Genomic DNA, 25,498 nt, shown 5'->3' with positions numbered 1-25,498 from the left:
ATAGAACCAGCAATCCGGAGCCTGAACGTCAATTCGAAAGACCACGGTGGGGCACCTTTGGGTCCCCTCCCCTTTTTTCTGCTGAAAAGTTCACATCAAAGGATTGTGTAGACACACTGGCCATGCTTCGCAGAATGGAAAACGCTCCCGTGTGTACTGAGATGTCACAAACGTGGTCTCTTGAAGGAGAAGAGCCTTCCGTCTGCAGGTGATTGGAGATGTGAAGGTCCAAGTGATGCCTAGAAGAAGGCACGCAGATGCCTAGAAGCTGCTGAGATGCCTACAACAATGCACGCAAGGTGCATCTCCATCCTTGGCTTGGACAGAAAAGCTTGGGCTCGCATCTAGATGATGCTCAGCATTAAATGAATACATTGATTCGATCCACCTGTGACCCATAAGTTAGTCAGTCTAGCTCAGTGTTTCTCAACCTTGGAAGCTTGAAGATGGGTGGACTTCAACTCCCAGAATCCCCCAGCCAGCGCTGCTGGCTGGGGGATTCTGGGAGTTGAAGTCCACCCATCTTCAAGCTTCCAAGGTGGAGAAACACTGGTCTAGCTGGAGGAACCCGAAACATAGCCAGTATGTGCTATGAATTGGGACCAGTTTGGGTCATTTTGGGCAGCGTATCTTGAAAACATGAGCAGTGCTCAGGAGGCAGTTGAACAAGGTCTGGCCTTGGTTGCAGAGCTTATATATGATATCCACCTTATGGCTTTTCCTTCCTTCCAGGACACGAGGACAAGAAGAGTATTTTCATTATTTTACTGTTTCAGATGGAGAAAAACAAAACTGTGTTCACATCTAAGGTGGCTTCAAGTATTAGGGTTGGCTTAAATATTCTATATCTTCCATCACTATGATCTCCTTACAAGCCCACTGTTTAAGTGCATGGCAATTGTCATCCTTCCAGCTAAATAGACCGGCAGAAGGGTTAATGAAAGCACAATCTCGGTCCACTTCTCCATTCTTCTTCAGGATAGTAGGACTGCCAACATCCCAGAACCTGGTGGGTGCAGGAGAAGGAAAGGTTACCGTAAGACCTATCCTCACCCGTTCAATGAGAAGTCAAAGCTTAATGCATACGTAGTGTGATGACCCGGGACGAGGCACAAAGGTCACACAGCCAGCTGAGAGTTCAAACTCCCCTTTAATGCTCCAAATGTCCTCCCAGATATCTGCTCCCACGTTCTTGGCATGTCCCAGAGCAAAGTGTGCACACACACACACACACACACACACACACACACACACACGGCAGCCTCTGGCTGCGCCCAGTCCAGCAAAGCAAAGGAACAAGGCACTGAGTCCACAAAGCCAGGAAGAAGCAAGCACTCCAAAGGTCTGTACCAAATGTCACACCAAACTCTACCGATTCAACGTTTGTTCCCAACAAATGCCCCTCCCCAACAAATGCGTCTCCTTAAATCTCAGTCCCCAGGTGTGCCTTGTGAAGAGGGGCGGGGCACTCTCCTCCCGAGTCGTTGGAACAGCCTGCGCTGCCTTCTCTCCGTGCTCAGGGATCAGGAGGGCATGGTCCTTGCTCATCGCCTGAGCTCGCCATGCCTCATGTCCACTGCTTGCCCTCATTCCTCCCTGCTAACAAGCCATCCCAATCCTGAGGAGCCCTTGGCCTGCTCCTCCACACATTCCTTTGAAGCCAACGAAGCCGCCCCCTCGATCTCCCTCGGCTCCAGCACCCACTCGTCCTGCTCCACAGATTCAGGCTCCGACAAGGGCATGACAGGTAAAACAGAGGACATCAAACCAGGGTGAAATGCTCCCGGTTCGGATGATTTGACAGCGATGGAGGCAAGTGTTCTGTCCCCCTTCCTCACACAGGCAATCGTAATACCAAGCACGCCTGCCAATATTTTATTAGGTAAACAGATTAGAATTCCTGGCAGACCAAGGTTTTGGCAGCAAACTGCCAAATGCCTGCCAAGACCGTTTTCACTCCCATAACGCAGAAGAGGACTTATCTTCAGTCCGTTCCAGGAGCAACAAATTATCCATGAGACAAGAGTTTAGTTAATGTTCAGTCCAAAATATATCCAAGCTGAATTTCAGAGATCACAAAGTGACTCTCAGGTTTTTAACTTTGTCCGTCACAAAGCCTGAAGAGCAATCCCACCCACTTTTATTCCTGGTAGGGCGTGGCTCCGTGACTCAGCTCAATCTCTGGCCCTCCCATGCCTCTTCCGTTGCTGCGCATGCTTCTCCCTCCGATGCTGCCTGGGATCAAGCCAGGATTCATCCTCCTCGCTCCCTATCAATTGGTGCTCCGATATGCCTTCCTCCTGGCACATCCCAGGCTGTTCCTCTGGAATTTCGGATGGAACCTGAGGCATTGCCAGAGAGGAGGATCCTGGAGAGGGAGGCCTTGTCAGTTCCTCCCCATCACCTTCTGAGTCCTCTTCCTCTGTTAGGACAGGCTCAGGAGTCGGGGTCACAACAGCAGGTGGTTCGGAGAACCGGTAACAAAAATCCCTGCCCACCCCCATGCCCAGCTGAGCTGCGCAATCATCAGAGGCTTTTTTTTAAAAAAAAATTAAAAGCATTTTTTCTACAACATTGTCTGACGATCCAAGCTGAGTTGCCTGATTGGCAGAGGCTTTTTTCCTTTTCAATGCCTCTGACGATCCCAGCTGAGTTTCCTGATTGGCAGAGGCTTTTTTTCTTTTAAAAGCCTCTGACGATCCTAGATGAGTTTCCTGATTGGCAGAGGCTTTTTTTCTTTTAAAAGCCTCTGACGATCCCAGCTGAGTTTCCTGATTGGCAGAGGCTTTTTTCCTTTTCAATGCCTCTGACGATCCCAGCTGAGTTGCCTGATCGGCAGAGGCATTTAAAAGAAAAAAAGGCCTCTGCCGATCAGGCAACTCAACTGGGATCCTCAGAGCCTTTTGAAAAAATGGTTTTAAAAGTAAAAAAAAAAATTGGCCACGCCCACCCAGTCACATTACCCCCACCCCACCCGCCACCAAGCCACGCCCACAGAACCGGTAGTAACAAATTTTAGATTTCACCACTGCATCAAACCCCGGTACTGGGCCGTGTCCTGTTTGAAACTGGACCGCCCAAGTGGTGGGCGAGTGCACCTGTGCAGCTCCATTTGCATGAACTGCGAGCACTCACGTGCCCAGGTGAAGCTTCGTTCATGTGGGCGCACACACCAGTGCCCACACCTCACACAAACGGAGTTGAGCGTGCAAATGCCAGTCACACAGAACCATTTCCTGGATTTCCTCTCCTCTCCCACCGATCCGCAAAGCCGGAAAGATTGGCGACCACGGGAGTACCTGGACCAGGGGAAGGATGTGATCGTAAAGCGAAGAAACAACATTTCCCCCACTTTTATGTAAAACAAAAGAATCCTGAAATCCAGGCAGAAGAACAAAGAATCCATTCCAATACAGGTAGTCCTCGGCTTATGATCACAATCCAGCCTAAAATTTCCTTTGCTAAGTGAGACGGTTGGTTAAGGGAACATTGCCCCATGTTTCCTTGTCCAGTTGTTAAGTGAATCCCTGCGGTTGTTCAGTTAGTAACATAGTCAGTAAGTGAATCTGGCTTCCCCGTTGACTTCGCTGGTCAGAAGGTTGCCAAAGGGAATCACATGACCCCGGGACACTGCGACCGTCATAGATACGAGCCAGATGCCGAGGAAACTTTGATCATGTGACCATGGGGATGCTGCATGGCTTTAAGCATGAAAAATGGTCATAAGTCACATTTTTCAGTCCTGTTGTACCTTCAAACTGTCACTAAATGAACTTGTTGTTAAGTCAAGGACTACCTGTAATCTTTTAATCTTTTCGGTATGGTAGCTCAGACTGACACTGGCAAGAATCCTTACTGAACAGGGCCACCAAAAGAGCCCACAAAACTGTTTCATCTCCATCAATTGTTGGAGAGAGACTATGCCAGCTAGGAGGAGGAGTCAAGTGAGGAATCAGTCTGGAATCACTACATAGACACAAACGGCAAGGCCCAACCCTCCTAGAATGCTGTTGAACCTGATCAAGTGTCAGCAGACTGAGAAGATGCCTGAGAAATAGACAATAAACAATTACTACTACTACTACTACTACTACTACTACTACTACTACTACTACAGTTGTGTCAACAGCACCAAAGCACTTCTGGATTGACATCACTGTTGACCAAGGGACGTTCAGTTGGGGGCTCTTTTCATGTACCCATTAAGTTGCCCACTGAAATGGTACCCATCTATCTACTCTTTTGAACTGCTGGGTTGGCAGGAGCTGGAGTATGTGGCAGGAGCTCACCCCATACCACAGTAGCAACTGGGCCTCAAACACGAGCCTGCCGCGTGGCAGCCCAGCGTCCTAACCTCGTGAGCCCCCGCACTCCTCCAACAGAACAATAAAGTAGCTAGTCTGAACTCTTCACGCGTGGGTCATGCCTGACGCAGATTTAGTGATCAGCCGCAGGATCTTTTAGCTGGCGGGTGGGGGAGTCCGTGGGTCACAGACTCACTGTATTGTTAATCTGGATCCATCCGACCATTGCCAGCTGCCTTCGTCATTTTCATCACTCAGACCAATCCAGACAGACTCGTTGAACTGCGAAGAGATGAACTTCTGCCAAAAAAGAAGAGAAGGACAGAGGTGGAATCCAGCAGGTTCTGACCAGTTCTGGAGAACCGGTAGCAGAAATTTTGAGTAGTTCGGAGAACCGGTAAATACCACCTCTGACTGGCCCCCATCCCCATCCATTCTCTGCCTCCCGAGTCCCAGCTGATGGGAAGGAAATGGGGATTTTGCAGTAACCTTCCCCTGCCACGCCCACCAAGCCACGCCCACAGAACCAGTAGTAAAAAAAAAATTGAATCCCACCACTGGAGAAGGAACAGTGTCACAGGGTGGGAATGCCGTGTTTGACAAAACACTTACTGTACAATTAACAATCAAGGGCCTAGTGGCTCAGCAGACTGATAGCATTGTGATTAACACCAGCTGTCTGCAATTACCGCAAGTTCGAATCTCACCAGGCTCAAGGTTGACTCAGCCTTCCATCCTTTCTAAGGTGGGTAAATTGAGGACCCAGATTGTGCGGGCAATAAGCTGACTTTATATAAATATACAAAAGAATGAAGGCTATTGCTTAACGCACTGTAAGCCGCCCTGAGTCTCCGGAGAAGGGCGGCATATAAATCAAATTTAAAAAAAAAAACTGCTCATGTTCCTTTGCCAAAGGAAGCCCGTTCCGTGGCTAAGAAAAATGGACTCTTTGTGGCATGCAGGTAAGACACACTTTCCATTAAAATGTTGAAGGTAAGGACTTCGTAGCTTCCTCCCCACCCACCCTTATTTCTCGGCCCAAGGGAACAGTTGCCTTCAAGCTTTGGGAATAACTTGGGATAGAAGCTTTGAGTTTAATTACCGATAACTCCCTGCCTTCTAGCAGTAAACGTATAGAAGTGCAAGAAGCAATGTTGCTGGACATTCCTACAATCCTTTATAGGTGGCATCGGTACACCCTGAATATTAATGAGAAGGAATCTGTTCTTGTATACCCGGCAGGAGCAAGCAGCAGGACCTTTTGAAATCGTATCTATTTATTTATTTATTTATTATTTATTATTTAAATTTCTATACCGCCCTTCTCCTATCGGACTCAGGGCGGTGAGCAGCCAAAAATAAAATGTTTGTACACAAAAGTTAAAATAGTTTTAAAATAATTAAATAAAGTTTGGCCCATAATTTAAAACATTTCAATTAAAATCAGTATCAATTTTAAAAAAAACCAATATAAAATCAGGCTAGCCCGGCTAACTGAAAGAAATAGGTTTTAAGGGCCCGACGAATGAATGCTCTTTCTTTCTCTCTCTCCTTCTCTGTGAAAAACATTAGTTTTTATAGTTCAAAACATTCTTAAAGAACCATCTCATCCTGGATCTCACCCTTTTTTTTTTTTTTTTGAACTATTACCATCTGGCGGACGGTACAGGTCAATAAAAACAAGGACAAATAGGCTGAAAAACAGCTTCTATCCCAGGGCAATAACCCTATTGAATTCTACGGTATATAGGGCCATATCGGGTTTTCAATTTCAATTTTCCGGATCTAGGTCCACCCCTTACACAGGTGATGACCCGCCTCCCCATCATCCTTTCCTCCAGAAAAGGAAAGGTAGGTAGCCTATTCTGATGGGACTGGCGTGTCTCTCCTGACATCGAGCCTGACCGTACCCCTCCAGAGAGAGGAAGGGCTGAATCAGTCCTTGCAAAATGTTTGCCTGGAGACATAGAAGAACGGACAAGAATGCAAAAAAAACAACCTGAAGTTTTTGAGTAGGGATGAAGCAGCTGCTTAAGAAACTCTAGAAGTCGGTCAGAAAAGGGAAAAAAAAGGAGTGAAACCTGCTCTTCGTCATTTAAGATGGAGACCATGTTGGAATCTCTGGAGAGGCAGAAGTTCTGAGCGTCGTACCAGGTCTTCCTACCGATCGAGATGTAGTAGAGGTTCTTCCCGAAAAGCGTCCAGTGGGTGGAGGCCTTCACCGTGCCTTTCTTATAGATGGATTCTAAGGAAAAGCAGAAGTGGGACCACCTGGCTGACATCCGCAGCTCACAATCAGTGTGTGCTTCAGCAGATGGGAGGGGAGAGGGGAGAGGGGAGGGGAAGGGAGGGGATGTCTGTCTATCCGACTGTCAGTTGTTGTTGTTGTTTTATCTCATTGATGCATGCCATTTTGGTGAGGTAGATAGACAGAAATAGAAATAATAGAAATAGATATAGGAAACAGATAGATAGATAGATAGGTAGATGATAAATAGATAGATAGATAGATAGATAGATAGATAGATAGATAGATAGATAGATAAAAGATAGATAGATAGATAGATAAAAGATAGATAGATAGATAGATAGATAGATGAAAGATAGATAGATAGATAGATGAAAGATAGATAGATAGATGAAAGATAGATAGATAGATAGATAGATAGATAGATAGATGAAAGATAGATAGATAGATAGATAGATAGATAGATAGATAGATAGATAGATAAAAGATAGATAGATAGATAGATAAAAGATAGATAGATAGATAGATAGATAGATGAAAGATAGATAGATAGATAGATGAAAGATAGATAGATAGATAGATAGATAGATAGATAGATAGATAGATGAAAGATAGATAGATAGATAGATAGATAGATAGATAGATAGATAGATAGATGAAAGATAGATAGATAGATAGATAGATAGATAGATAGATAGATAGATAGATAGATAGATAGGATAGATAAGAGCCTTGGTGGCGCAGTGGACTAAGTGCTGTTAAAGTAGCACTTAGTTGCCAGCTGCCTGCAATTACTGCAAGTTCAAATCTCGCCAGGCTCAAGGTTGACTCAGCCTTCCATCCTTTCGAGGTAGGTAAAATGAGGACCTGGATTGTGGGGGCAATAAACTGACTTTGTATAAAAAAGAACACCGCTTAGGGGGGGACGAAAGCCTTACCTGCTTAGCCCCCCCATTGCTTAATGCATTGTAAGACGCCTTGAGTCTCCGGAGAAGGGCGGCAAATAAATCGAACTGATAGATAGATAGATAGATAGATAGATAGATAGATAGATAGATAGATAGATAGATAGATAGATAGATAGATAGATAGGCAGGCAGGCAGGCAGGCAGGCAGGCAGGCAGACATAGGAATATATGACAGATAGACAGATATAGGAAACAGGAAACATGAAGTAGAAATAGAAAGGTAGACAGAGAGATTAGATAGATAGATAGATAGATAGATAGATAGATAGATAGATAGATAGATAGATAGATAGATAGATAGATAGATAGACAGATAGACAGACAGACAGACAGACAGATAGATAGATGAAAGATAGATAGATAGATAGATGATTAGATAGAGGGTGAGAGAGAAAGAGAGAGAGAGAGAGACAGGCAGGCAGGCAGAGAAATAGATGGACAGATTATATATTTATTTATTTATTTATTTATTTTATTAGGTTTCTATACCGCCCTACTCCCGAAGGACTCAGGGCGGTGCACAGCCAAACAATAAAAACACATACATACAAAATTTAAAAATAGAATAAAATCAAATTAAATAATTTTGGCCCCGACAAATTTAAAACCCCAAACTTTTAAAACCAATTTAAAATTGAATATATAATACAGATCGATAGAGATAGACAGAGAGAGAGAGACCATAGATGGTATAGAGAGGCGGGGAAGGGAGGGAGAGAGAGAGAGAGATGGGGTATGTTCAGACTCATCACCAAAGGAGACTTGGCCTATTTCTCCATATACATTTTCACTCAGACTGTCCCTAGGATTTGACTTTCCTGAGGGAGGGTCCTTGGCCTGATAAGCTACGTCCCCATTCTATCCTCCTCTCACCCCCCCCCCCAAGGAAGGCTTGTATCTCTGAGCATAACCCCAACCCCAGCTCCAGCATGATATCTCTGGAAGCCAGAGGGGGACCAAGATGGAGGGGGGGGGCTTGAGGGAGATTGGGGGAGGCAGCAGAATGGGCGGGGGTGGGGGGGAGTGGGGGGGGGGTCAAGGCTATCTCTTCTAATGCCGCATCCACGCAAGGGGCTGAGCAGGAGCACAAACCTTTGCAGCCGGGGTCGTCAAAAGCCAGAGTGGCTGGGCTGATGATGGAATTCCAGGTAGGAAAGGAGCTACTTACGGTACTTGTTCTTTTTGTCTTGGTAAGCCAATTCCGATTGTTCCTGGTAGTTTGGCAGCTGAATAATCTCTTCGGCAGTCGCCAGATCTGAAAGAGACACAGACTTTGGAAGCACCTGAAGGTTGTGAAGAGTCAGACACCTCCACCTCCCGACAAACAGGAGGACAGGAGAATGAGACAGACAGACAGACACCGAGAGAGAGGGGGGGAGAGAGAGAGGGGGGGAGAGAGAGGGGAGAGAGAGGGAGAGAGGGGGGGAAGAGAGGGAGAGAGGGGGGGAAAGAGAGGGAGAGAGAGAGGAAGAGAGAGGGAGACAGGGGGGAGAGAGAGGGAGAGAGGGGGGAAGAGAGAGGGAGAGAGAGGGAGAGAGAGAGGAGGGAGAGAGAGGGAGAGAGAGGGAGAGAGAGAGGAAGAGAGAGGGAGGGGGGAGAGAGGGAGAGAGAGGGGGAAGAGAGGGAGAGAGAGAGGAAGAGAGAGGGAGAGAGGGGGGAGAGAGAGGGAGAGAGGGGGGGAAGAGAGGGAGAGAGGGGGGAGAGAGAGAGAGGGGGGAAAGAGAGGGAGAGAGAGAGGGAGAGAGAGAGAGAGTTATGGACGGACAGACAGACAGATACCAAGAGATAGATGATAGATGACAGATAGATAGATAGATAGATAGATAGATAGATAGATAGATAGATAGATAGATAGATAGATAGATAGATAGATACAGAGATACAGAGATACAGAGATACAGAGATACACATAGACGATAGATAAATAGATAATGATAGATGGATGGATGGATATAGATAGACAGACACAGACATAGAGAGAGAGAGAGAGAGAGATTCTGGGAGTTGAAGTCCACCCATCTTCAAGCTTCCAAGGTTGAGAAACACTGCCCTACACCATTCCAGACAAATTGCTGTCCAATCTCTTCTTGAAAATCTCCAATGATGGAGCACCCACAACTTCTGGTGGCAAACTGTTCCACTGGTTAATTGTTTCTCACTGTCGGGAAATTTCTTCTTAGTCCTAGGTTGCTTCTCTCCTTGATGAGTTTCCACCCGTTGCTTCTTGTCCGGCCTTCAGATGCTTTGGACCAGGGGTCTCCAACCTTGGCAACTTTCAAGACTTGTGGACTTCAAGTCCCAGATACCTTAGCCAGCAAAGTTGGGAGCTGAAGTCCACAAGTCTTAAAGTTGCCGAGGTTGAAGACCCCTAAGCCTTGGAGAACAGGTTGTCTCCTCTTTTCCGTGGCAGCCCCTCAAATACTGGAAGACTGCTCTTATGTCCTTTTTCCTAGACTAGACCTACCCAATTCCTGCAACCGTTCTTCCTATGTTTTAGCCTCCAGTCCCCTAATCCTCTTTCCTGCTCTTCTCTGCACTCTTTCCAGAGTCTCCACAACTTTTTTACATTGTGGTGACCAAACCTGGATGCAGGATTCCAAGTGTGGCCTTACCAAGGCCTTATAAAGTGGTACTAGCACTTTATGTGATCCTGATTCCGTCCCTCTGTTAATGCAGCCAAGGACTGTGTTCAGGGGTGGGTTCTGAAATTTTTTACTACCGGTTCTGTGGGCGTGGCTTATTTTGTGGGCGTGGCTTGATGGTCATGTGACAATTCTTTAGGATTTAGCAGAGGTACTGGTCTACCAGGCTTTTAACTGCTTGCAGAGCTGTACCGGTCTACTCATTTATTTTTGCAGGCACTGGTCTACTCATTTGTTTTTGGAGGCATCAGTCTACTCATTTGTTTTTGGAGGCTCTGGTCTACCCATTTGTTTTTGCAGGCACTGGTCTACTCATTTGTTTTTGGAGGCTCTGGTCTACCCATTTATTTTTGCAGGCACTGGTCTACCCATTTGTTTTTGGAGGCACCAGTCTACTCATTTGTTTTTGGAGGCTCTGGTCTACCCATTTGTTTTTGGAGGCTCTGGTCTACCCATTTATTTTGGGAGGCACTGGTCTACCCATTTGTTTTTGGAGGCATCAGTCTACTCATTTATTTTTGCAGGCACTGGTCTACTCATTTGTTTTTGGAGGCACCAGTCTACTCATTTGTTTTTGAAGGCATCAGTCTACTCATTTGTTTTTGGAGGCTCTGGTCTACCCATTTGTTTTTGCAGGCACTGGTCTATTCATTTGTTTTTGGAGGCTCTGGTCTACCCATTTATTTTTGCAGGCACTGGTCTACCCATTTGTTTTTGGAGGCATCAGTCTACTCATTTGTTTTTGGAGGCACTGGTCTACCCATTTGTTTTTGGAGGCTCTGGTCTACTCATTTATTTTTGCAGGCACTGGTCTACCCATTTGTTTTTGGAGGCATCAGTCTACTCATTTATTTTTGCAGGCACTGGTCTACTCATTTGTTTTTGGAGGCACCAGTCTACTCATTTGTTTTTGGAGGCATCAGTCTACTCATTTGTTTTTGGAGGCTCTGGTCTACCCATTTATTTTTGCAGGCACTGGTCTACTCATTTGCTTTTGGAGGCTCTGGTGTACCCATTTATTTTTGCAGGCACTGGTCTACCCATTTGTTTTTGGAGGCACCAGTCTACTCATTTGTTTTTGGAGGCTCTGGCCTACCCATTTGTTTTTGGAGGCTCTGGTCTACCCATTTATTTTTGGAGGCACTGGTCTACCCATTTGTTTTTGGAGGCATCAGTCTACTCATTTATTTTTGGAGGCACCAGTCTACTCATTTGTTTTTGAAGGCATCAGTCTACTCATTTGTTTTTGGAGGCTCTGGTCTACCCATTTGTTTTTGCAGGCACTGGTCTATTCATTTGTTTTTGGAGGCTCTGGTCTACCCATTTATTTTTGCAGGCACTGGTCTACCCATTTGTTTTTGGAGGCATCAGTCTACTCATTTGTTTTTGGAGGCACTGGTCTACCCATTTGTTTTTGGAGGCATCAGTCTACTCATTTATTTTTGCAGGCACTGGTCTACTCATTTGTTTTTGGAGGCACCAGTCTACTCATTTGTTTTTGGAGGCATCAGTCTACTCATTTGTTTTTGGAGGCTCTGGTCTACCCATTTATTTTTGCAGGCACTGGTCTACTCATTTGTTTTTGGAGGCTCTGGTCTACCCATTTATTTTTGCAGGCACTGGTCTACCCATTTGTTTTTGGAGGCATCAGTCTACTCATTTGTTTTTGGAGGCTCTGGTCTACCCATTTGTTTTTGGAAGCTCTGGTCTACCCATTTATTTTTGCAGGCACTGGTCTACCCATTTGTTTTTGGAGGCATCAGTCTACTCATTTGTTTTTGGAGGCTCTGGTCTACCCATTTATTTTTGCAGGCATCAGTCTACTCATTTGTTTTTGGAGGCTCTGGTCTACCCATTTATTTTTGCAGTCACTGGTCTACCCATTTGTTTTTGGAGGCACCAGTCTACTCATTTGTTTTTGGAGGCTCTGGTCTACCCATTTGTTTTTGGAGGCTCTGGTCTACCCATTTATTTTGGGAGGCACTGGTCTACCCATTTGTTTTTGGAGGCACCGGTCTACCCATTTGTTTTTGGAGGCTCTGGTCTACCCATTTATTTTTGGAGGCTCTGGTCTACCCATTTATTTTTGGAGGCTCTGGTCTACTCATTTGTTTTTGGAGGCTCTGGTCTACCCATTTGTTTTTGGAGGCTCTGGTCTACCCATTTATTTTTGCAGGCACTGGTCTACCCATTTGTTTTTGGAGGCATCAGTCTACTCATTTGTTTTTGGAGGCTCTGGTCTACCCATTTGTTTTTGGAGGCATCAGTCTACTCATTTGTTTTTGGAGGCTCTGGTCTACTCATTTGTTTTTGGAGGCTCTGGTCTACCCATTTGTTTTTGGAAGCTCTGGTCTACCCATTTATTTTTGCAGGCACTGGTCTACCCATTTGTTTTTGGAGGCATCAGTCTACTCATTTGTTTTTGGAGGCTCTGGTCTACCCATTTATTTTTGCAGGCATCAGTCTACTCATTTGTTTTTGGAGGCTCTGGTCTACCCATTTATTTTTGCAGGCACTGGTCTACCCATTTGTTTTTGGAGGCACCAGTCTACTCATTTGTTTTTGGAGGCTCTGGTCTACCCATTTGTTTTTGGAGGCTCTGGTCTACCCATTTATTTTGGGAGGCACTGGTCTACCCATTTGTTTTTGGAGGCACCGGTCTACCCATTTGTTTTTGGAAGCTCTGGTCTACCCATTTATTTTTGCAGGCACTGGTCTACCCATTTGTTTTTGGAGGCATCAGTCTACTCATTTGTTTTTGGAGGCTCTGGTCTACCCATTTGTTTTTGGAGGCATCAGTCTACTCATTTGTTTTTGGAGGCTCTGGTCTACCCATTTATTTTTGCAGGCACTGGTCTACCCATTTGTTTTTGGAGGCACCGGTCTACTCATTTGTTTTTGGAGGCTCTGGTCTACCCATTTGTTTTTGGAGGCTCTGGTCTACCCATTTATTTTGGGAGGCACTGGTCTACCCATTTGTTTTTGGAGGCATCAGGTTGTCTCCTCTTTTCCGTGGCAGCCCCTCAAATACTGGAAGACTGCTCTTATGTCCTTTTTCCTAGACTAGACCTACCCAATTCCTGCAACCGTTCTTCCTATGTTTTAGCCTCCAGTCCCCTAATCCTCTTTCCTGCTCTTCTCTGCACTCTTTCCAGAGTCTCCACAACTTTTTTACATTGTGGTGACCAAACCTGGATGCAGGATTCCAAGTGTGGCCTTACCAAGGCCTTATAAAGTGGTACTAGCACTTTATGTGATCCTGATTCCGTCCCTCTGTTAATGCAGCCAAGGACTGTGTTCAGGGGTGGGTTCTGAAATTTTTTACTACCGGTTCTGTGGGCGTGGCTTATTTTGTGGGCGTGGCTTGATGGTCATGTGACAATTCTTTAGGATTTAGCAGAGGTACTGGTCTACCAGGCTTTTAACTGCTTGCAGAGCTGTACCGGTCTACTCATTTATTTTTGCAGGCACTGGTCTACTCATTTGTTTTTGGAGGCATCAGTCTACTCATTTGTTTTTGGAGGCTCTGGTCTACCCATTTGTTTTTGCAGGCACCGGTCTACTCATTTGTTTTTGGAGGCTCTGGTCTACCCATTTATTTTTGCAGGCACTGGTCTACCCATTTGTTTTTGGAGGCATCAGTCTACTCATTTGTTTTTGGAGGCTCTGGTCTACCCATTTGTTTTTTGAGGCACCGGTCTACCACCACACTGCCTTTTAACACTGATCAGCTGTAGGGCGGCCCTTTGAAGCCCCGCGGCAAGAGTTTAAACAGTTTTTTTCCTTCTAGCCAATCAGCTGGGACTCAGGAGGCAGCAATAGATTGGGGGTGGGGCCAAACGAAAGGTAAGAATAACGTGGGGGGGCAGGGGGTCGGGGGGGCAGAACTGGTTCGGTGACGTCATATCATCACCGCTACCGACTCGGCGGAACCGGGAGGAACTGGGAGGAACCCACCACTGACTGTGTTGGCTTTTCTGGCAGCTGCCGCACACGGCTGGCTCACATTTAAGGGATTGTCCACTAGGACTCTCAAGATCCGTCCGGTCACCAGAGAAGATGGCTGAGATTTTGGAAAGGAGAAGACAACTTGGGCAGAGCTCCGGATCCAAGCGCTTGTGTTCGGATGGTTGGGCCCACTGAATTCTCACCAAATGCTTCCTCCCTGGAATTCTTTTGCCCGTTTCAAAACTTGGGGTTGAGCCCACCCCAAGGGGCAGGATTCTCCCGCCTCCACTTACCACTTATAGCACTGATGGACGGTTTTCTTAAGGCATTGGCCAGGGTCCTCCTCAAGGACTCCATGGGTGGTATGTAAGGACTGGGGGGCGCCTGAATCAGCTTAATATCTAAAACGGAGACAGCAGAAAGGCGTTATGTCTACATCGATGGGAAAAAAGTTTGAGATGTTTACGTCACCCTTTTATGACCTGTGGACTTCAACGCCCAGAATTCCTGAGCCAGCCACGCTGGAACGGTCACTAAGTGAACTTACCTGCATATGGGTGGCATTATTATTATTATTGTTGTTGCTGTTGTTATCTCTTTTATTCATTAAACATGAAACTCAGTCAACGGAACATTTAAAAATGTATCGCAAATATCATTGACTGGTTGACTGAGTTTCATGTTTAACGAATAAAAGAGATCATCATCTTCATCATCTTCATCATCATCCAAAAAGCCATGGGAACATAAAGTGGGAAAAGTTATAGAAGAGGAGAAGGTGAAGAACTTGTGGGACTTTTGAATACAGACGGATCGTCACTTGGAAAACAACACACCAGATATCATAGGGGGTTTTTTTGTAATCATAATCGTAAGTTTATTTGTCAAGCATATATAAGATAACAGGTCAAAGTATAAACATAATTTGAATACATGAAAAGAGTCAGTAAAAAGGAATATTAGGACAGGGACGGTAGGCACGCTGGTGCACTTACGCACGCCTCTTACAGTTGTTGAAAACCAAAATTGCTTAGCGCATTGTAAGCCGCCCTGAGTCTCCGGAGAAGGGCGGCATATAAATCAAATTTTTTTAAAAAATGTACAATTTATTGACATGGCGGTACCAGGAGACGCCAGAGTAGAAGAAAAAGAACTGGGGAAAGAAATCACGAAATATCACAACTTGTCCATCAAAACTACACGGCTATGGATGAAACATGTCACAGTGATACCCATTGTCATCGGGGCTCTTGGTACCATGTCCAATAATTTTATAAGATACATCAACAAATTGCAGCTTCCTGCAATAACCCCAGCGGAACTGCAAAAACACTGTGCTACTTGGAACATTGTACATCTTAAGAAGGTACTTGGTTGATCCCTAGGACGCTGGCAGCAACCCGTATCAACCATTAGCACCAGTCAATGGTATTTGTGATGCATTTTTGAATGTTCAGTTGACTTGAGTTTCATGTTTAATGAATGAAGTTGTTGTTGTTATTATTATTATTATTATTATTATATTTATATATTATATATTTTATTTATATTATATTATAATATTTTAATTTATTATAATAATAAAAAATAATAATAACCATTGATCAGCTGCAGAAGGCTACCTTACTGGGATCTGCTCGCATAATCTGCTGATACATCACGCAGTCCTAAACGCTTGGGAAGTGTTCAACTATCAAGATAGTACAGTGGTTTAGTGCACCCTAACACAGCTGTCTGCAATTACTGCAGGGTTCGAATCTCGCCAAGGCTCAAGGTTGACTCAGCCTTCCATCCTTTCTCAGGTAGGTAAATTGAGGACCCAGTTTGTGGGGGCAATAAGCTGACTTTGTATTAAATATACAAAAGGATGAAGGCTATTGCTCAACGCATTGTAAGCTGCCCTGAGTCTCCGGAGAAGGGCGGCATATAAATCAAATTAAAAAAAAAAAAAAACTAGTGATTTGGGATACGAAATCCAGCATGGTTATCTCGTTTGCTGTGTATACTGTCATCATCATCATCATCATCATACCCATATACAGGTAGTCTTCAACTTACAACAGTTCATTTAGTTAATATTATTTATTATTGTAATCTCCTTTTTCATTAAACATGAAACTCAGTCAACTGAACATTTGATCCACTTTTGCGACCATCTACCGAGCAAAGTCAATGGGGGGGGGGCCACCGGATTCACTTAACTGCCATGTCGCTAACTTAATAACTGCAGGGACTCAGTTAACAACGGTGGCAAGAAAGGTCGTTCAGTGGGGCGACATGCACTTAACCAATGTCTCACTTAGCAAGGGGGATTTGGGGCTCAATCGGGGTTGTAAGTCGAGGACTGCGTGTATCGTGGGCTTTTTATTAAACCAGGCAGTCCTCAACTTACGATGACCATTGAGCTCAACATTTCAAGTTGCTAAGCGAGACATTGGTTAAGTCACAAAAAGGGGATCGCGTGACCCGCTGGGGACACTGTGACCGTCATAAATATGGAGCCCGTTGCCAGCAGTCTGAATTTTGAGCCCATGGCTACGGGGATGCTGCAATGGTTGTGTGAAAAATGCTCATGAGCCTCTTTTTTCAGTGATGTAAGTTTGAACGGTCACTAAATGAACTGGTGTAATGTAAGTCAAGGACTCCCTGACGGGAACTTCAATGTAGGCTGGTGACCCCCAGGGGGAGGGCCTTCTCTGTGGGGGCACCTACCCTCCGGAATCAGCTGCCCCCAGAGATAAGGAGAATCCAAGACCTCAGTGCCTTCCGCCGTGCCCTTAAAACCCACTTTTTCCAGCAAGCCGGGCTGGCTTAGGAAGAAATTTTTTTAAATTTTTAAATGTTTAATTGGTTTGTGGTTTTTTAAATTTTGGGCCAAATTTATATAGATTTTAATTGTTTTTAATATTTGTATTTCATGTTTTTTAATTCTGGCTGTACACCGCCCTGAGTCCTCAGGGAGAAGGGCGGTATATAAATTTAATAATAAATAAATAAATAAACTTACAGTGAACCGTCGATGCGATGAAGACGATGAAACAGAAGACTCCAAAGAGCCGAATCAGTCGCCATTTGATCTCCGGAGGGATCGCTTTAAATTTAGGCACATGGATCACTTCGTCTGGGGGAGGCGGAGGCGGAGGGGGCGGAGGGGGCTTTTTGGGGGCCATGACTGGGGAGAAAAGAAGAAGAGACCGTCACAAAGGGGACCCGCCCTCTGGGCTCCCTCGCCCAGTCAGCTCCCCCTCACCCCAGGCCTTCCAGCGCTTTGGGGAAACCTCTGGGCAGGTAAGATGCTGGCACACGCAGGGCAAGAAAGAGGAAGGGGCTGAGCTGCCCCCTGGACCCTTCCTCTCCTGCTGCAGCCCTGGAAACAGCACCAGCCGCCGCTGCCTCCGAGGCACAAGGCAGAAGGAAGCAGCCCTGGAGGAGACGGGACCAAGGACCCAGCCTTCCCATCCTCCCACCGGCCGTCTCCCCCTACAGAGAGGGCCAGGAGGTCTACTCCAGCCCCCCACTCAAGCAGGAGAGCCTGTGCCATTTCAGACAGGTGGCTGTCCAGGCTTTTCTTGAAAACCTCCAGCGATGGAGCCACCCACAACTTCTGGAGACAAGCCCTTAATTCTTCTCACCGTTAGGAAGTATAAGGAAATATTTGTATAGTTCTTGGAAATTTTGTATATGCCTGTTATGTACTCTGCTGTATATTACGGAAGGAAGGGAAGGAGAAAAGAGAGAGAGGGGGGGAGAGAGAGAGGGAGAGAAGAAAGGGATGAAGGAAGGAAGGAAGGAAGGAAGGAAGGAAGGAAGGAAGGAAGGAAGGAAGGAAGGAAGGAAGGGAAGGAAGGAAAGAAAAAGCCTGGATAGATCTGCAGACAAGGCACTGTAATTTAACACCAGCTGTCTGCAATTATTGCATGTTCGAATCTCCCCAGGCTCAAGGTTGACTCAGCCTTCCATCCTTTCTAAGGTAGGTAAATTGAGGACCCAGTTTATGGGGGCAATAAGCTGACTTTGTATTAAAATATACTAAAGTATGAAGGCTATTGCTTAGCACATTGTAAGCCGCCCTGAGTCTCCGGAGAAGGGCGGCATATAAATCAAATTAAAAAAAAAAATTTTAAAAAGGAAGGAAGGGAAGGAAGGAAGGAAAGGAATGAAAGAAAGAAAAAGGAAGGAAGGAAAGGAAGGAAAGAAAAGGAAAGAAAGAAAAGGAAGGAAAGGAAGGAAAGAAAGAAAAAGGAAGAAAAGGAAAGAAAGAAAAAGGAAGGAAGGAAGGAAGGAAGGAAGGAAGGAAGGAAGGAAGGAAGGAAGGAAGGAAGGAAGGATGGATGGATGGATGGATGGATCAGCCCTCTGGAGTCAAAACATGAAGATGACCAGCCACCACGAAATCAAAATTCTGCCCTTTGTATGTAGACATCAGAGAATGAAGCGGGGATTTGATCAGGCAGGGTGTTTGGCTTCCTCTTGACCCTTTTAAACCCAACTCTTGTGGACATCCCTGTTATGGGTCTCCCTCCTCCCCAGGAGGTGGTAGGAACTTCTCCAAAACAATTCAAGGACATCGGCCTTCACACCTTGTCGAGTCTAAATACCTGGAGGGAGCCATTTTTCCATGCTCTGAAAATGACTGAAAGTATCTCCCTGCCTTCAACCATTCCCACCACACAGGAAGATGTGGCCAAGCCCCAACAGGGCAGCCCCAGAACCTGATGGAGAAGACCTAGAGCAGCACAGAGAGGAGATACGAGCAGGGTCTCTGTTCTGTCCCAAGCAGCCATCTTCAAACAAAACGAAAAGGTTGTGGGACAGGAGCTTCCTGGTCCTGGTGGCTGCCCTGAGGCAAAGCCAGGCAGGAAAGTTGGTAGTGTAGGCCACAAGGTCATCTCAACAGACCTTGACTAGACAAATCCAATCGGCTTGTGGGACATCAAGGTCGTGTAAGGCTTGGAGACCAAGACACCCAGAATGGAGACACCAGAAGCAACCCAGACTGAAGTCAAAGCTGCTAGTCCAAGAATGTCTCATCTTTCTTGGGGCTTAAACTGGAAAGCTGCTTTTTAAGGATGAGGTCCTTCAAGATACAACGTCAAAAACCCTTGGAAATAAGATTAACCAGTGGAACAGCTCGCCTCCAGAAGTTGTGGGTGCTCCATCACTGGAGGTTTTTAGGAAGAGATTTTTATACAAAGAGGTTCTTTTTACAGATGCGGGCAGATGGCAGCTGAAGACATTGCAGACACTGTTGGACGAAGGGATTAATTTAACTTGGTTACAATATAATCAATTACAATTGAGATGGAAAGAGGACCAAAAAACTGGTATTATGTTACATGAGGAAGAATTGGTTAGACATATAAAAGAGAAAGGTCCAATGCATATCAAAAGGCTTTATAATGTTTTGCTAGAAAGGGATTCAGAAACTGAATTAGTTAAAGATTGTATGATTAAGTGGGCACAAAATTTTGAAGAACCAGTGATGTTGGAAACATGGGAAAAAATTTGGGTTCAGAATGTTAAATTTACACAGTCGCAGAACCTGAGGGAAAATTTCTATAAAATGTTTTATAGATGGCATTTAGATCCTAAAAAGTTGTCATGTATGTACCCTAATGTTCAGCCAAAATGTTGGAGATGTGAATGTTTGGATGCTACGTATTATCATGTTTGGTGGACCTGTAGGAAAGTTAAGGCTTTTTGGATAAAAATTTGGTGGGTCATGCAGAATGTTTTGAGGAAAAAAATTCAATTTTCTCCACAATTGTTTTTATTGGGTATAGTTAAGGGTTTTACATCGGGTGAAACAAAACTGATACTGTATATGATAACAGCAGCAAGATTGTTGATAGGTAAATACTGGAAAAATGAAGCTTTGCCCACTATCGAGGAATGGACTTTGAAGATGGCCAGTTTTGCAGAGATGGCGAAGATTTCAGCATACTTAAAAGATTGTTCACAAGAGACTTATGAGTGGGAATGGAAAAGGTGGATAGAATATGTTCAGAACAAATACCAAACTAGAAAGTATCAAATAGCCTTTACTTGAAAATAATCTTTTAGAAATATTTTAATGTAATGAGGTAAAAAGAAAAATCATACAGGGGAGGGAGGGGTTCAAGTTTATACATAAGTGTCATATTAAGGGGTTTTTTTTTTACGAGTTGTGAGTATATTATAGGGAAGTCTGGGGGGAGGGGAGGGTTAGGGAGGGTTAGGGAGGTTGGGAAGTTTGGGGGTGGTGGGGGGGGAAAAGGGGTGAAAATGTAATTGTAAAACTTTTGCAATAAAAAAAAAAAAGGAAGAGATTGGACAGCCACTTCTCTGAAAATAGGTTCTCCTGCTTGAGTAGGAGACTAGAAGACCTCCAAGGTCCCTTCCAGCTCTATTCTATTGTAAGACATAATTTAAAGAGCCTTGGTACTACAGTGGTTTAAAGCACCCTGTTATTAACACAGCTGCCTGCAATTTACTGCTGGTTCGAATCTCTCCAAGGCTCAAGGTTGACTCAGCCTTCCATCCTTTCTAAGGTAGGTTAAATGAGGACCCAGTTTGTGGGGGCAATAAGCTGACTTTGTATAAATATACAAAAGTATGAAGGCTGTTGCTTAAAGCACATTGTAAGCCGCCCTGAGTCTCCGGAGAAGGGCGGCATATAAATCAAATTTAAAAAAAAGAAAAGAAAGAAAAACAAGCCGCCCAATTTTGTACCTGCTACTTGTGATTTCTGTTAAAAGTCCAACGCTATTGTTCACTTATGTTTACTGTCTTCTTCTCCTATGTTGCTGAATCTTGAGCAAGTTCTTATTGGATATTTTCATTGCTCTCCCCTGCTTTTTCCACCTGCTTGGTCTTCTTGATAATCCTAACTGGGGACATCCAGCAGCAATGGGAGTTGGGCCGCTTGCTGATTGGCTGCTGGGGGCCCTCAGCAAAGCATTCACAATCCCCAGCACACCTGCAAGGTGAAGGGAAGGTGAGATTGTGACATCATGGGATGGGATGGGAGGAGGAGGACACAGACTGGGCCTTGCAAGCAACTTTGGTCCACCATGATGATGGATGGATGGATGGATGGATGGATGGATGGACGGACGGACAGACCGAGATGGACAGACAGACAAAGATGTTGAGACTCTAGTCTCAACATCTCATGGAGATGTTGAGATCATTGAGATCCCAACACTCATTGAGAGTGCAGAGAAGAGCAAAAAAGATGATTAGGGAGCTGGAGGCCAAAACATATGATGAACAGTTGCAGGAACTGAGCCATGGCTAGTCTAGTGAAAAGAAGGACTAGGGGGGGATCTGATAGCTATCTTCCACTATTGGAGGGGCTGCCACAGAGAAGAGGGAGTCAACCTATTCTCCAAAGCACCTGAAGGCAGGACAAGGAGCAATGGGTGGAAACTACTCAAGGAGATAAGCAACCTGGACCTAAGGAGAACGTTTCTGACAGTGAGAACAATTAACCAGTGGAACAGCCTGCCTCCAGAAGTTGCGAGTGCTCCAACACTGGAGGTTTTTAAAGAAAAGAATGGACAGCCTTTTGTCTGAAATGGTATAGGACCTCCTGCTTGAGCTCCAAGGTCCCTTCCAATGCTGTTATTCTGTATCAGGACTAGAGGGGTGACATAATGGCAGTCTTCCAATATTTGAGGGTCTGCCCCAAAGAAGAGGAAGGGGTCCACCTCTTCTCCAAAGCCCCTGAAGGCAGGACAAGAATCAACGGATGGAAACTAATCAAGGCAAGAAGCAACTTAGAACTAAGGAGGAATTTCCTGACAGTGAGAACAACTAAATAATGGAACAATTTGCCTCCAGAAATTGTGCGTGCTCCATCATTGGAGGTCTTCAAGAAGAGATTGGATAGCCAATGGTGCAGAATGATATAGTCTCCTGCTTGAACAGGGGGCTGGACTAGAAGATATCCAGGGTCCCTCCCAACTCTGTTATTCTGTTATGTAGGTCCTATTTCTTTAGAAAGTGTGTTGCATTTTACCACATCACTGGTTCACGGTGATCCTACGACGTGTGTTTGGAGAGGAGCATCCTCAACTCATAAAGGACAGGTGAACTTTTAACCCTGCAGACTACGCATCCCTCCCAGCTTCTCTTAACCTGCCCGGTTGCTCAGCACATCCATGTGTGCTCTGAAGGATCCCACCCACATCTCCGCAACATCCTTCCGTCACCAACAGGAATAGTTTTTGATTGACGGGGTTGGTTGACCACAGTTGGTAGAAGAGCCATGGTGGCGCAGTGGTGAGACTGCAGTATTGCAGGTTAACTCTGCCAACTGCCAGCAGCTCGATCCTGACCGGCTCAAGACTGACTCAGGTTTCCATCCTTCCGAGGTCATGAGGATCCAGATTGTTGGGGGCAAGAGGCTGACTCTGTAAATCGCTGAGAGAGGGCTGTGAAGTGGTATATAAGTCTAAGTGCTATTGCTATTACTGTTGACATTCTGGAGGTTAGTCTGAAAGAGCCCATGGCTCACAACGCAGCTCTTAACTCACCTCGGCTGATCTCCAAATGCTAAACTGGGACGGACCAGGTTAGGACCAGATGATGCAGCTTTGACCTGCGGAGACCCACATTTTCTCCTCCAAAGAGAGGGACTCTGATGGACCCATCTCCCGGAATCAGGATGCTACACCGCTCTTGACCAAAACGAACATTTTACTAAGTTCTTAGGGAGGGAGAAAAAAAACCCTGACGAAAAACAGCAGATGAAAATGCTGATCTTATTCAAACAGCCTGATTGAAAAACTTCCTAACATTTTACAAGCAGATAAGCCACTTTTTTACACCTGGCCCACAATTTCTCAAGTATGCAAAAGAAGAAGAGGAAGTTCAAGTCCGTCTTGGAAAGCCGGAAGCCCCCTCCTCCTCCTCTTCCTCCTTCTCCTCCTCCTCCTCCTCCTCCGATGGCCTTTCATTTGCCAAGATGGACGCTCAGCTCTCTCTCCAGCCCCACCACAAACTGGTCGTTCAGGAAGAGCAGCTGTCCGTGAGGCAGGAACTTCTCCAGGACGGCCTCCGTCCGGTCGGCCTTCAGGAGCACATTGCTCCCCGTGGACAGAAGCTTGAGGTGCTCCAGCAAAGCGTTGCCCAAGAGTCTCAGGGTGCCCTCCGCAAGCATCAGGTTTTCATCGGGGTCACAGACCAGAGCAAACGCCAAGCCCTGGAGCCCCAACCAGAGCACCGTTTTGTCCTCAGAGAAGGGGTCTCCTGCGGGGAGGCGGAAGACCCCAAAGGGGGTCTCCTGGAGAGAAGCAGCTTCCTCGGGCAGCGGCTGTTGAAGGTGCTCGGAAGGACGCTTCCCCGAGAGGCTCAGCTGCAGCCTGCATGCCGTCTCCACCTGTCTGCGGACACAGAGGAAGACGGCGGTCACCATTTTGTTGTGGGAGGGGGCTTCCCTCTTACAGTTGCTATTTCAGAAGGGGGGAGGAAGAAGAGTTCAGAGGCAAGGATGTGAAAGCCCCTTCCTTCCTTGGTGGGGGGGCATTTCTCACAGGAGACACCCACCCACCCACCCACCCCCACTTTGGAGAGCCATGCCCTCCAAGCCTTGTCAACATCTTTATTAAAATCTTGCCCAGTTTTCAGGCTAAGCTGTTCTGTTCCAAGCAGTTGGGAACCCTGTCGCCCAGGTGCTTGAAGAAGGGAGAGGAGAAAAAGGGAAAGGAAGGGGGGGAGGAGAAGAAAGAGGGAAGGGAAGGGGAGAGAAAAGAGGGAGGAAAGAGGAAGGGAAGGAGGAGAGAGGATGAAGGAAGGAAAAATGGAAGGGAAGGAGGGAGGGAAAAATAAGAGAACAGAGGAAGGAGGGAGGGAAAATAAAGAAGGAAGAAGGAAGGAAAAAATAGAGAAGGAAAGAAAGATGAAGGAGGGAGGGAGGGAAAAATAAGAGAATAAAGGAAAGAGGAAAGAGGGAAGGAAAATAGAAGGACGGAAGGAAAAAATAGAGAAGGAAAAGAAGATGAAGGAAGGAGGGAGGGAAAAATAAGAGAATAAAGGAAAGAGGAAGGAGGGAGGAAAAATAAAGAAGGAAGGAAAAAATAGAGAAGGAAAGAAAGATGGAGGAGGGAGGGAGGGAAAAATAAGAGAATAAAGGAAAGAGGAAAGAGGGCGGGAAAATAAAGAAGGAAGAAGGAAGGAAAAAATAGAGAAGGAAAGATGAAGGAGGGAGGGAGGGAAAAATAAGAGAATAAAGGAAAAGGGAAAGAGGGCGGGAAAATAAAGAAGGAAGAAGGAAGGAAAAAATAGAGAAGGAAAGCTGAAGGAGGGAGGGAGGGAAAAATAAGAGAATAAAGGAAAGAGGGAAGAGGGAAGAGGGAAGGAAAATAGAAGGAAGGAAGGAAAAAATAGAGAAGGAAAAGAAGATGAAGGAGGGAGGGAGGGAAAAATAAGAGAATAAAGGAAAGAGGAAAGAGGGAAGGAAAATAGAAGGAAGGAAGGAAAAAATAGAGAAGGAAAAGAAGATGAAGAAGGGAGGGAGGGAAAAATAAGAGAATAAAGGAAAGAGGAAGGAGGGAGGAAAAATAAAGAAGGAAGGAAAAAATAGAGAAGGAAAGAAAGATGAAGGAGGGAGGGGGGAAAAATGAGAGAATAAAGGAAAGAGGAAAGAGGGTGGGAAAATAAAGAAGGAAGAAGGAAGGAAAAAACAGAGAAGGAAAGAAAGATGAAAGAGGGAGGGAGGGAGGAAAAAAAATACAGAATGAAGGATGAGGGAGGGAGAGAGGGAGGGAAAAATAGCGAAGGAAAGATGCTGCTGCTTCAGAGTTAAGAGAAGCCAACATCAGCCTTGGGACCACCGTCCTCTTCCTCTTCCTCTTCCTCCCTGAAAACCCCACACTCTTCTAGCACTGATGATATTACCTAGTTGGGTCATGAAACGTCTGCAAGAAAACCAGCAAGCTCAAAGAGCCAGGGAGATGATGGGGCGCAGCATCAGCTGCCTTTTGGCCAACAGCCTTGGGACCCCCAAAGGAAGGAGACCCCCCCCACGACCCCCGCCCGCCTTCACCTAGCTACCGTCCGCAGGCGCTCCTTCTCCTTCTCCTTCTCCTTCTGCGGGTGCGCGGCGTCTGCCGCCCCTCCGGCCGCGAAGACCCTGCAGAAGAGGAGCTCGGCATCCTCCCCGGGGCGGCCGCGCAACGAGTGGATCAAGAAGGCGCGGACCATGGTGGGAGCAGGGTGGGCACTTGGGAGGGGGGGGTTGGAGGAGCAGGGGAGGGGGCTGCAAGGCAAGAGAGGAGGAGGGGGTTACAGTCTGGCTGGGGCAGCACCTTAGACGCCCCCTCCCCTTAGAGGCGGGGGTGCAAAGCTGGAGGGGGGGGAGGCAGAGGCAGCCCACCCCCCAAAGCAGAGTTTCAGGGAGGGGGG

At 45.9% G+C, this 25,498-nt stretch overlaps 2 protein-coding genes across 3 annotated transcripts in view; both read right to left on the bottom strand.

Moving 5' to 3' along the window:
• Nucleotides 1–750: 750 nt before the first annotated feature.
• LOC117657553 (uncharacterized) lies at nt 751–22,760 on the bottom strand. 2 transcript variants are annotated; one of them, XM_060682332.2, is made up of 7 exons: nt 22,630–22,760; nt 17,118–17,282; nt 14,404–14,511; nt 8,689–8,775; nt 6,386–6,549; nt 4,501–4,604; nt 751–1,006 (listed from the first exon to the last, which is right to left on the bottom strand). In XM_060682332.2, the coding sequence occupies exons 2-7, from the start codon at nt 17,278–17,280 to the stop codon at nt 823–825; spliced, it is 810 nt and encodes a 269-aa protein (XP_060538315.1). In that variant the 5' UTR covers nt 17,281–17,282; nt 22,630–22,760; the 3' UTR covers nt 751–822. The 2 variants fall into 2 exon arrangements, with proteins under 2 accessions (XP_060538315.1, XP_060538314.1); XM_060682331.2 differs by lacking the exon at nt 22,630–22,760 and adding an exon at nt 20,822–20,982.
• A 144-nt stretch (nt 22,761–22,904) lies between these two features.
• The window catches only part of CDC25B (cell division cycle 25B), a 30,598-nt gene continuing 28,004 nt past the window's right edge, over nt 22,905–25,498 (bottom strand). The window contains exons 14-15 of the mRNA XM_087874759.1: nt 25,140–25,273; nt 22,905–23,478 (exon numbers count right to left, since the gene is read on the bottom strand). Of these exons, the coding sequence (XP_087730885.1) occupies nt 23,049–23,478; nt 25,140–25,273 (564 nt within the window). The 3' untranslated portion in view covers nt 22,905–23,048. The remainder of the gene's footprint in view (nt 23,479–25,139; nt 25,274–25,498) is intronic.

Source organism: Pantherophis guttatus, chromosome 8 (genome assembly GCF_059756535.1).
Source record: "Pantherophis guttatus breed Tessera chromosome 8, ASM5975653v1, whole genome shotgun sequence".
NCBI lineage: Eukaryota > Metazoa > Chordata > Lepidosauria > Squamata > Colubridae > Pantherophis > Pantherophis guttatus.
The sequence above is the reverse complement of the archived record's forward strand: the minus strand, read 5'-3'. Positions and strand labels throughout refer to the sequence as shown.